The sequence below is a fragment of the Onthophagus taurus genome, chromosome 10 (genome assembly GCF_036711975.1).
Source record: "Onthophagus taurus isolate NC chromosome 10, IU_Otau_3.0, whole genome shotgun sequence".
Taxonomy (NCBI): Eukaryota; Metazoa; Arthropoda; class Insecta; order Coleoptera; family Scarabaeidae; genus Onthophagus; species Onthophagus taurus.
The window spans coordinates 7,927,100-7,940,140 of NC_091975.1; the positions used below are offsets into that span (position 1 = coordinate 7,927,100).

Here is a 13,041-nt window from a genome sequence, read left to right on the forward strand (position 1 = left end):
ACTTTTTGGAAATACTGTATATTAAAGAGGATTCTTTTATCTCCTTATTATTGATATTTTTATAGGATAATTCCGAAAATTATTTTTTCATCTCTGATATAATACAGAGTATTCAAAATTTCATGTTCTTTTTTCTTAATATATAGATTTTATACATATATATTATATACAGTATGTCCCAGGATAGATGTAACAAGAGGTATAATGACTTTTTTTATTTTGAAAACAGAGTCGGCCTTGACAGTGAATCAAAAACTGTTTTTAGTTCAGGTTAAGTAACCTTTTTGTTCATTATACGGAAAAATTTTATTAAAAAAAGTTGTTCAAAATGAGAAATTATGGTCCTATACAAAATTTTAGAAGGATCTACCTACTTTGGTTGAATTATCACATTTTAGTTTAAATAGCATAAAAAAATATTGTATAATTTTATTTTATTTATAAAAAATCTAACGTAAACAAAACTGTCGTTTATTCAACATAACATCCATCTTTTGTTGCATACTTTTCTATACAATGCCTAAATTCTCTAAACCTAATTTTTTATTGTCGTTATATTTTTTTCTCTTCCTTAACGTTAACAACGCTTCCCGAAGTAAGAAATTTCTTAACTATTCGCATAACAGTCATACGTGTAAGATTGGTATTAGGAAATCTCCTCGCTGCACCATTGCTCTTAGTGCAGCCCTTAACACGGCACGACGTAAATTTTCTGTTTTAATGTTAACATAATGCAAGAGTAATTGAAATGTGAGCTAAAACTGAGGGATAATATATTTTTTATGGCATTTTTCATTGTTATTTTTCTTTACTCTGATATAATCTAAAATGTGGTGGTCTTAACAACTTTTCTTAATGCAATTTTGCCGTATCATGAACAAAAAGTCACTGTCAAGGCCGACACTGTTTTCAACATATGAAAATATACTTAATTCTCTCCACATCAAGCAGAGCTTAATTTCCCATTCTTAAAATAAAATTCAAAAATTTTTGGTCATTTGTAACATCTATGCTGGGACACCCTGTATAGAAAAAATATTGAAATGAAATTTATGATAGTGGATTATAAACGAGTGAAGTAAAATTACATAAGTTTTCGATCTCATTAAGTTAATTAAATAAAGAGTGCGTTTTTCCACCGGCACCGACGCATTTTTCGCTGTATTTTTTTATTTTGTTGAGTCGTGTCCGTTTCGCTGGTCGTTTTTTCCCGCGGCGTGTCGTACGGCCGCCGCTTGGACCTCGTTATATTTTATCGTTAATTAATTTAAGTGGCCTGCAAAGCGAGCGCATTTAATGCATTATTAATACCGACATCTAGGCGACTGCCGGGGCCTCGCGCTCCTACTTTTTAATGGCATCTACACATAAATTACCTGTTAACATCGGCAACAATAAAACGCCCGGACCTCTCAACCTGTATCGTAAATCGTTCTCGCGGACGTCGCCTTTGTCTTAGATTTTTATATGATTTACGCCGACGTTACATTTCTTTTTTCGTCATTTACTATTTTATATTTATTATTGTTATTGCGAATGCGTATTAGTCGATGTGCGCGATTCTTTCATAAATTATCTCCGCTTCGAGCAAAAACCGAACTGCGCATGTCTTGCGCACGTCCTATAAGCTACCAGAACGAAGCGAACCACTCCTCGTGAAGTAGGCACTTTTCAAAAAAAACTTCTTTCCTTATTAAATTAATTTTAATTAATGTTAATAATTAATTAAACCTATAATTATTTCCAATTAACTCAAGTGTGTGAAATTATTCTTTTAAGATTTATTGGAATAATTAATTTCTTAATAATTAACCTTTCCAAGCAAAAAAGTTACTTAATCAACTCTCTTTGGGGATTTTACGGGAAAACCGACCGATTCCAAATCGACTCACACGTCGCTAAAGATAACGTCTCCATTAAACGCCTGGATCTGGCAACTTCTCCGTTTTCTTCCGCGCTTGTTAACTCGACGTCGTCGTCGTTCGGTGGCTAAGAGATGAAGAAAGAAGAAGAGTAAAGAAGATGAAAGTAAAGAGCAAAGAAGAAGCGAGGCGATTCAATACGCTGATACCAGGGTTTATACGGGGTCTTCGTCTGATGATGTCGTAGCCCTGCTTTTTCCCGCGTGCGCGATGCAAAAAGCGGGTATAAGACTCAGAATCGCGATAGGAACAACTATCAGCGCAGCGATCTCTTGTTCCCAGGATGCTCCGAGACTCGCCACGGTCATCCATCACATGTGGAAAACCTCGGTTACGCAACAACTAAACGTTATATCCTCTTAATGATATACAACAACATCAAATGATTAAAATTTAAAACAAGGAGAAAATTTTTTTAGGCTATAATAAAAGATATTGATCAAAACACCCCACCACAACTACAAGAATCCGCGTGGTGGGGGTGATTTACTGCGGTATTTGCGTGAAGTCCGGAATAAATATTGTATTTTCGTCGTTTCTTTTTAGGGGTCCTTAAGCCCTTCCGTAGGAGTCAGATGGACCGAACGACTTTCCCAACTAGGAGACGAGACGCAACGGCGAAGTAGGAAAAGGAGATATGTTCCCCCCCTCTATATCTAAAAGTGCAAGAACGGGAGCCGGATGGTCCCAAAGTTGCGCAGTTAGCATACATTAGGGTCGAATATTCCTCAACGTATAAGAACCGACCCCCGCCAGGTATAGCAATAACTCAGAAAGCGACTTCCCGAATGGATATCAAAAGTGAGATTTTATTCTAATAAGGATTTAACGGAATGATAACAGGAAGAGGTGATGAATACCTTGTTGAAGCTGTTAAAAGTCGGATGCATTTATATCGTTGAAGTTTTCCAAACGTGTTATTGGTGGAAATAAGCGTGCAAAATTCAAATTAAGGCGGCAACCGTTTGGAGCCAATAACAGGTTGGGATGCATTTACATTGGACGCGAGGACCTAATTATGTGCAAAAATGGCTTCTCTACGACTTAAGCATCAACTCGAGCACAACAAACATTATCTAAATCATATAACATTAAATTTCATGTTAAGAAATTTAAAATTTAGATTAAAAAGAAATGAAATGATATATCGCGCTATTCTTTCGAAGAATCTCGTTGTGTTTACGCGCATTAGAATTTGAAGACGTTCCCGGAGTCGGGTGATATATGGCCACCTCGAATTACCGGAGACGAAGTAAAAGAAAAAGTCGTGATTTATGAACGTGCGGTCAAAGGACGAAAGGCGTGGAGTCGTCCTCTGCGGCCCAAGAAGAGTATTTTCTATATGTTCTGTGGCTGCGTGCCGCCCCCTCTGTTCCCCCCGAGCCCCGGAAACCAGACCGAACCCCCGGCCCTGACATCTTCTTACCTCCGTACACGCCTCCTGCGAACAAAAAACTATCTCAAAGCGAACCAAATTTTAAAATTTTTTTCACGCAGCACGCAGCACCCCAAATAATACATTTAAAATTTCTACAAAGTTTCTACAAATTTCTTCAAACCATTTACTTCTACTTTAATAAATTTTTATAAACCTAATTCCTCGGCAGTGGGGAAAAAAATTTATAAAACCAAAACTAAAAAATAAACAAACACCAAAAAATTTTTCTAAACGGACAAAATCCCGCGGTGGAAAAAACGCCAGAGATTAACGTCGGGGGAAAATAGTGCACGTTCGCGAAGAGACAATGGGGGCGGGATTTTCGGGGGGCTTACGGGTCGCCGCCGTCGAGTTACGGCGTGTGTAATTCTATCAGATTAGCGCAATCCGGCCCGGGGGCCGCAATGTATGGCGCAATATAAACGCCTGACACATTACTACCTCATTAGATTGCGGGGAGGACCCCGGGCACTCTAAACAAAGGGGATTTCGCGGTTAGGAACTTGAAGCCGTTGCTTCTACCACCGCCACCAAACACCTACATCCAATGCTTAAGAACAATATATCGAAATTGGGAGATTTTCAAATTAAATTGTATTACTAAATACATTTATATATAAAAATTTATTTATATTCTACTTAATCGTCCCAAATAAGCGGATATATCATTAATCGGTGTCCCAATTAAGAGGAATCAACTATATATATACAGGGTGTATCTAAATTAATGCGAAAGTCATAGCCCTCTAAAGTTAAGGGAAAAAATTTTCTTATTTCTTGACATTTTACAACTAACAAATTGTTAATTTGATCACAAAAAATAAAATAATGGTAAGATCAATTCTTTAACTAATCTCTAAATTAATTCACTTGAGCCTGTGTATGATTTTATTTTTTTTGTGATCAAACTAACAATTTTAGGAGAAAATGCCAAGAGACAAAAAACTTGCGTATTGAATCCATCTATTTATCTCTAATCAAGTTTTTAAATAGAAAAACGTAGATGCATTAAAAAGTTCTGATGCAAAGTATTATAGGGGTTGATTTTTTCAGCCCCTTGTAACAACATTTTATGGTTAGAAAATCGTCAAAAGGTGTCACCTTATTAATAATAGTTATCTGCCAAATTTCATCCTTCCAAATTCCTCCATAGTGGATTTATTAAAGAAAAACAATTCTTTTCCCCTAATTTTAGAGGGCTGTAACTTAATTTTCGCTGAAAAATCAGCCCGCATTAAAATCTTTCGCATCAATTTAGATACACCCTGTATATATATGTCAAAATCGCCATTAAAGAAAAATCTTTCAAATACAAGTTTCTTTATTAATCGTGACGCATTTTTTGGCGATATTTACTTGTTTACATTGTTTTTTGTTTCGTTGCTATGGTAACCAATATTGTTATTTTAAATGGGATGCACATGTTTTTAGAGAACGCATTTTTTCTCGATTTTTTTCTTATACAACCATATGATTTGATATGTTCATCGCGTAGAGGGATTTATCCTCTATCAAAATATGCAAAAAAAACATATACATCCCATTTAAAATAATAATAATGGTTGCCATAGCAACGAAACTAAAAACAATGTAAACAAGCAGATATCGCCAAAAAATGCGCCACAATTAATAAAGACTTTTTTATTTGGAACATTTTTCTTTAAAATCATACATGGCGAAATTATTGACAATATTCCAGACATTTGACACACCCTGTATATACAGGGTGAGTTATTAGTAGCCTGACGGACGATAGTTGCTAAACCGTTTGAGAAAGAAAAAAATGTTTTATACAAAAGTTGTTTGACTCACCATTTTTTATTAAGTAAAATTATTTTTACTTATACAGGGTGTTCCATTTAGGCGTAACGGAAAGTATGGAGATTTTGTAAAATGGAACACCTATATATTTTATCATATAATGAATAGCATTAAATTTGTTTATACAACCATATATGTTACTAACTTATAGCATTCATAGTTCCTGAGATATTCAATTGTTTTTCCAATTTGTGGGATTTTTGTAAAAACGATGTAAAAACGAAATTTTTCCAATTTTGATACTATGTCAGATAATAGTCAAAGCCAGTATATAAATGATAGTATCCAAAGATATTATTATACAGCGTATTCATAAAGCTTAGTTACATTTGATGTTTTTTCAAATGGCTTTTTCATAAGTTTTTTAAATGGAACATCCTGTATATTGTGTGCTGGTTCTATTGCCCATCCAGTTACCTTTAATTAATGATAAGTATGTGATATATCAAACTTTAGTGGTTTTCCTGGTATTTAGAATTTAAAGAATAACGTGTAATAAAATATGCGTTATTGTACTTAATATTATATTCTATCTATTTTTATCAGTTTCTTGTTCTTCCTTTTATTATTTGATTAATATTTTATAATGGAAAATAATTTTGCTCCGATTTTAATGCGACTTGGTACTTTATGAGTTTTAAAAAGATATAGAAAATGGGCGGCATTTTGAACAACTTCTAAATATTAATTAAATTAATACCTACTTGTTGAGCAACGTTTAGTAATTGTTTATAGTTTACGGATTTACAAATGACAAACAAACAAAAAAGAGAAAACAACAAAAAGTGACAGAATTTATTACATTCTTTCACTTTTTTAAGTACAATAATGACCATGTTATTACACATTTTTCTTTAAATTCTAAATATCAGGAAAATTATTAAAGTTAGATATATGACATACTTATCATTAATTAAAGGGCACTTGATGAGCAATTCAAATAGTACACAACATACAGGGTGTTCCGTATAAAAAACTTAAGATAAAGCCATAGTGTATCTAATATCGTGAAAATAATTTTACGTAATAGAAAGTGATGAGTCAAAGAACTTTTGTATAAAATATTTTTTTGTTTTCCAAACGATTTAATAACTCACCCTGTATATGAAAGAGAAGAATTGATTCGACCTTGAAAATGATGAAGAGGGGGGAAAGAATATAAAGGGTTTTAAAATTTGAAAAATTTTTTTTGTCAAGTTGAAAGAAGAAAAGAACAATGAGGGGAATGCGCCAGAAGGGTTTTTTAATTGGGACCGAAAGGTCGTTTTTGGAATGGCAAATCGCGGTGCAGTTTTTACCGCTTATTCGGTATTCATTGATGAAATTACCGGGGAATTCGCCGGGTTCGAAGAAGAAGAAGCACGGACGAAAGAGGCCCCGGTTGGCGACTGGAAATATTAAATCACTTGGTGGCTCGTGCTCGCGGGGGGAGAAGATGGGGAATGCGCGCGAGATTTAAGGCGACCGCGCAGCGCATTGGTCAACGCACTCCTCCGGTTTTCTCCTCCGGTCCGTAGACGTCTCTATCCCGGCACGATCGGGTAAAAAGCCAAAACGGCGGTCGACCCAGTCGAAAACCCGTTCTTCTCACCACTACACAAGGATGATCGATGTCCGACCATCGCAAAGGACCGGATTCCGAGCTCCCCACAGTTCCCCCCAAAACCAACCTCTCGCCCACGGAACCCCGGACTCGCGATATGACGGATTAAGGCGATAAACATTGAAGAAGATGAAGAAGAAAAATAAATTAAATTTTTTTTTATTTTCGAAACGTTGGGTTCATTAACAGATGAGGTCTTATTTTCGCCTTATACCGGGAGCAGCAACATCCCATTAGGGTAATAACAATTAAAGCCGCCTCGGCGGAATAAAAATGGACCTCGATTCAATTATCCGGCCTCCGGGCGACCTCACTTCAGCCATTAGCCAAATGAAAAGGAGCACAGAAACAAGTAGTATTCAGAGAAGAGGTAAGAGGGAGGTCGGACGTGAAGGCAAATTGGTTGAAGCTGTGTGGTGGAGAGCTACTTACGCACAACACAGTTTGCCCTCTCAAACACGCACGATATATGTATATATAGACGCTGGTAATTACGCGAACCTATCGACCATCTGAATCTCTTGTACGTCGACAAGGGCCGACTACGAATATCTGACCAGGATTTCATTCACCTTATGCGGCTCGCGTAATTGGAGTCGGTAATCCGATAGCGGGGGCCGATAACTTCGGTTACCGGCGCTCTTATCGATCGAAACCGACCTGTGGGAAATGCGAGAATCGCGGTTTGTTACTAGTACAACCAAAAATACCATTTAAAACTCCTCTAATTTTCTACTTTGCAATAAATCTAATAAATTAAACTAAAACTAGATCTAGAACTAAAAACTTTCAGGTTAAGCTACAAGTTTCTAATTCTAGGTCTAGTGTTAGTTCTAGTAATAGTGCTAGTGTTAGTTCTGCTTTTAGTTTAATCAACACCGGCTGTAAGAGCCTTCGTACTTACAGTGTGTTAATTAATCGTCGGGGACGTTATCATTGCAAGTATGCAACCAATATTACAGTATTTATTTTATAATACGTGATTTGCGTATTGCAATACCAATATTGTGATATTGGTTGCATACTTGCAATGTTGACGTCGGGTAGGATAATTAATTAACACACTGTGAGTGGGTGTTATTATAGGCTATCTCAGAAACTATAAAAGATACGAAAAAAGCCAAATCTCTACCAAAACCTACCAAACCTCTGTCTTCTTTTGTTTTTAAGTTATAGCCAAAAAGTCAAATTTTCGTGATTTCAAAATATTTCGTTTATTTTTGAAATTAGAGAAATAGGGTTATTAAGACACTTTTTTAAGTAGAATATACTGCCGTTGAAAAATTTTAAAAATATTTGATTTATTTTATTTGAAGTTGTATTTTTTTAAATACAAACTATACTTGATTATGATGTTAATAAAAAGAGCATATTTTTAGCTTTCCAATGATGTATCGCATGTATGGTGTATTTGCGGCAAATAAGCGTTTTCAATTCGAAAATAGTTTAAATTCAAAATTTTGATTATAGTAGGCGGACAGTAATTGCTATATCAAGTAAAATACTTTAATCTTTCTGTACTTTTATTAAAATGGATGTAATGTTATAAATTCTACCGGTTTCGGTCCTTTTATAGAACCATCTTCAGGAACTTTCGAATTACGTCAATCCAATTTTAAAGCTCTCGTAACAATTTGCATCTTGAAATCTCTATAAAGCGCTTTATTGAAAAGTGTCTATGTTATTATTAATATTAGAAATGCGTATCGAGTCTAAACTAACGAACAAGATGGAATTATGATAAAATTTTAATAGACTATTGAATTATCTATTCATTATACATTTGATTTTTGACGGGTAATGACACGCATTACTCATGACTGACAAAGTGTTGAATAATGAAGCCATTATTCCACAGTTTTGACACGGCCTACCAATCAAAAAATAAAATATTAACAGAAATGACAGCTTTCTTATATTGAGGTTATGTCTGAAATGTCTATAATAGTATATTATTATATGAGCATATAATGAGGGCTATTATTCACGAAGGTTAAGTTTCTGCGAGTGGCATAATTAACCTGAGTGAATAATAGTTCATTATATGCGAGTAGAATACTATACTTTGTCCACGACTATTGAAATTGATTCCATAAATTTATTTTTTAAATAAATTAAAAAGTTAAGTCAAAATTAAGTGTCAGTTTTATAAAACGTCGTTTTCTTTACGAAAATTAATTAATTTAGGCTTAAAACAGAAAAAAACGAATTTGTTTAGGTTTTTTTAATGTCAAACATTTAGAAACTCCTAAAAAATTGAACTAAATTGACGTTTTTTGAACTTTTAACGTTTCAAATAATTATTATTGGTCTGGTCAAGATGGCTACTCGTGAATAATGATTATTATTCACTCCGTGAAAAATGACTACCATTTTGTTTTAGAAAACTCATTCATAAGGTATATATTATAAGGTAGTCGTGGACAAAGTTTATTTTTTTCCTTTTTTTGATTTTTTTTGTCAAAATTAAATAGTTGTAGATAAAGTATAATATTCAACTTGCGTATAATGGATGTTACCCACTCAGATTACACTTCATCTTCGTGGGTAACAGCCGCCATTATACGCTTGTTGAATAATATGCTATTACTTGATTCTAAATAAAATGGAAAGAAATAATGATTGCAGCAATAATTGCTATATGGTTTTGCACGAATATGACAGAAAGTTGGTCTTGTACCATTATGCAGGATAAAGTTGGTTTTGTACCAACGAATAAAAACTTTGAATAGTTATCTTTAGTTATCTTCCCAGTTTTCCCCAATCACGAGATTTTGAATTTTTTTCATATTAGTTACCTTTTTGAAATTGGGTGAGATAGAGGAAGATTAGGGATCATAAACTGGGCAGCGGACTTATCTATCATTTTTAAAGAATCATTTTTTAATTTTATCGCTTTATGTATTTAAAGATAATGAGGAATTTTTAAGCGGGAAATTCGTTTAGAAAAATTCATGAATGAAATGATCAGCAAGGTATGATTTCTTGATAGGTATTAAATAAAGACGGAATTTTATTTACTATAACAATTCATTAGATGGCGCTGCCATACACAATTTGAAATGTTATTATTTTTATCTACGACTGCTTGGATAAGTCATCATTACCGCATTCATTTGAGGTGATTTGAGTTACGTAATGAAGTTCATTACCGCACTGGTTTCATTACGTAACGCATTTTTAGCCTAATCAGACTTAATTTATTGAAACGAGCAAAAATACAAAAGAAAAAGTGTTATCTACTTACAGAGAAACAATACTATTTATTATAAACGTTAATTGTTATGTTTTTACATTTCAAAACACTTATTCCAGATGAGTAAACATTTTTATAAATGTCAAATAGACTTTTTTAAAGAAATTGATTTTTAGTAATTTTTAGCAGTCGTAGATAAAATGCTGTATATCACACGTGGGCTAGAGCATAATTACAGTACTCGTACAGTAATTATGTTTCTAGCCCACTTGTAATATAAATAACTAATATGTATACCAGAAATCGACGTCAGTGTCATATGTCATAATGTTAACTTCACATTTCTTTGCCATAAAGAAGATATCACAAACTTTATTATAAATATGTTTGTAAAATTAATTTTGTTCAATTTTTGTAAAAGAATAAATAACATATAAAAGGTAAAATTAGATTAAAAATTAAATTCTAAGAACACATTGGCTGTTCATGCCCGTCATATGTATGTATGTATGTACTATTGTGTTCTATTTATCAATTAAACTAAAAAGTGATCATCATATACAGCCTGATTCATAGTAAGCGCCTTATTTTTTTCTAGCCACACTATAGATACTACTTTCAAAATATTTTTGAGTAATATGTTTTAGGACATTCTCTACACGATGGTGATAATAGATTTTCAATTGGACGAATTATTTCAAAATGGCGACTGTCAACTTTTTTTTTTAAATGGAATGCCAACATTTTTTTTTATTATTGAGATCCTAAAAACATTCTTTTTACGACAGTATTTTGTTTTTCTTAAAAATTCATTTCTTTCCCCATCAAAAATCAACCTAACATTTTAATCTAGTAGCGCATGAATGTTTTACAATCGATGTTATTTTTGTCCAAATATCAAGTAGCGCTAGACACAAAAGAAACAATTAAACTCACGTTACCATAGTAACTAAGTGACATTTAACGTTTTCCTCGCCTACTATAATTATAATTTTGAATATTAATCTTTAATATTTTATAATTAAAAATTTATTTTCCCCAAATACACCATACAATACATCATTGGAAAGCTAAAAATTGCTCTTTTTAGTAACACCATAATCTACTGTACAGGGTGCTCATTATGTATGGAATATAGTGGTAAATATCAACTTCATAAAAAAACATTTTATATAAAAGTTGTTTAATATTTTATTTGCCATAATAAGAAAGCATTGAATTGTTTTTGTTTCGGAAAATAAACGAGCAACGAATACATACATAATGGGCACCCCTTGTAGTTTGTATTTAAAAAAATACAACTTTGGGTTGTATCTCAAAAATCATCAAATATTTTTAAAATTTTTCAACGGCAGTATATTCTACTTAAAAAAGTGTGTTAAGAACGTATCAACCCCATTTCTCTAATTTCAAAAATAAACGAAATATTTTGAAATCACAAAAATTTGATTTTTTGGCTATAACTTAAAAACAAAAAAAGATAGAGGTTTGGTGTTTGCGGGATTGGGTTAGTCTCGAAAAAAGAGGGCACCTACTTTTTTCGTATCTCTTATAGTTTCTGAGATAGCCTATAATAACCCACCCTGTACATTCAATCTAATTTATATATAAATAAATTTCTAAACCTACTTTAAATTTTAGATAACCCTAAGTTGTATGAAAGTCAATAATAAACTTCTCCGAACACTTTAATTGTAGTAAACATCGATTATTATTGGTTAATATCGGTTTCCGGTGTTGGATGGGGACGAAGAGGAGGGGTACAGAGAGAGCACGGCACGACCGCCCGGGGAGAGCTCGAGTCCCGCGCTGCCGCCGCCGCCGCCCCCGGGACCCTCCCCCGTATAATGCCCACCACACTCCGTCTGGCACGTCCTTTCCAGATATATTGCTCCCAGAGCCTCGTACATAATTTCGAAGGAGCAGTTTCTCCGCGCCCCCCATCCGCGGCCCCTCAGATGTTACCTAACCGAACCCGACCGAGTCGCCGCGGCCCCTAAATCAGCCCCCGGACGCCCTATCGCCTCCGCCTCTGGACGACGACGACGACGACGCCGCCACCGCCTGGATTTCGCACAATTAAGGCTCCTAATCTGGTCTGCGCGAGATAAAATCCTCTTTCTAAGATGGAAATTGCAGTTCCTTTTGTTTGGATGGAAGAGAATTTCAAATGCGACGCCACCCCCGAGGCGATACACACGGTGGCGCGGAGATAAGCGACACGATGGATTGCGATTCGAAAAGTTTGCATTTATAGATTGGGAGGTTAACAAACGACACGATTGGGATTATTATCACAAAAAATATTTTTATCTACAACTATTGAATTATCTATTCGTTATGCAACTGATTTTTGACAGGTAATGACACGCATGACTGACAAAGTGTTGAATAATGAAGCCATTATTCCACACTTCTGACACGGCCTACTAATCAAAAAATAAAATATTAACAGAAAAGAGAGCTTTTTTTTTGATTTTTTTTTCAAAATTAAATAGTTGTAGATAAAGTATGCGTATAATGGATGTTACCCACTCAGATTAACTTCTTCTTCGTGGGTAACAGCCACCATTATACGCTTGTTGAATAATATACTATTACTTATTCGAAAATTCAAACCAACTTTCCAAACTACACCGTATAATAAATAACACGTCTATGGATTAATTAATACAAAATTTTTTTTACTTACAACTCGAAGTAAAATTTAAGAGGAATGATGTTGATCGCTTACCTGCAAATAAAAAATAAACATTAATAATGATAATAAATAAGTAAATTGTTGTTAAGCGTAAATCTTAGTTATTGTAGTAAAGTTTCGCGAACCAATAACGGCAAAAACAAATGGGGGAAACAAATGCCGGGCTTTATCTCCGCGGACCGGTTCCTCGCCTCCCCGCGCTCGCCCACCCCGCAATCCTAATGATGACAAAGTGCTGCCCCCACCGCCACGTCGGGCGATACCGCCGCCGGATTTATGTTCGCCATAACTCATAATTTTAGGAGCTTTAATAGCATTAGGTATGATGATGAGAGGCAAGAGCTAAATAACGTAATGGGG

At 34.4% G+C, this 13,041-nt stretch overlaps 1 protein-coding gene and 1 long non-coding RNA gene across 15 annotated transcripts in view; one reads left to right on the forward strand and one right to left on the reverse strand.

The window, feature by feature from the left end:
- Positions 1-13,041, forward strand: part of LOC111419107 (uncharacterized) — a 228,790-nt gene that overhangs the window by 148,305 nt on the left and 67,444 nt on the right. The window lies entirely within an intron of this gene.
- The window catches only part of LOC111419106 (homeotic protein ultrabithorax-like), a 526,223-nt gene that overhangs the window by 104,486 nt on the left and 408,696 nt on the right, over positions 1-13,041 (reverse strand). For 4 of the 12 annotated variants that reach the window (XR_011641566.1, XR_011641569.1, XM_023051867.2 and 1 more), the window contains one exon: positions 3,349-3,363. The exons of the other annotated variants lie outside the window; for them this stretch is intronic. Coding sequence is in view for 2 of the 4 variants with exons in the window: in XM_023051867.2 (XP_022907635.1) it covers positions 3,349-3,363 (15 nt within the window). In the remaining 2 variants the exon portion in view is untranslated. The remainder of the gene's footprint in view (positions 1-3,348; positions 3,364-13,041) is intronic. 12 annotated transcript variants of the gene reach the window in all.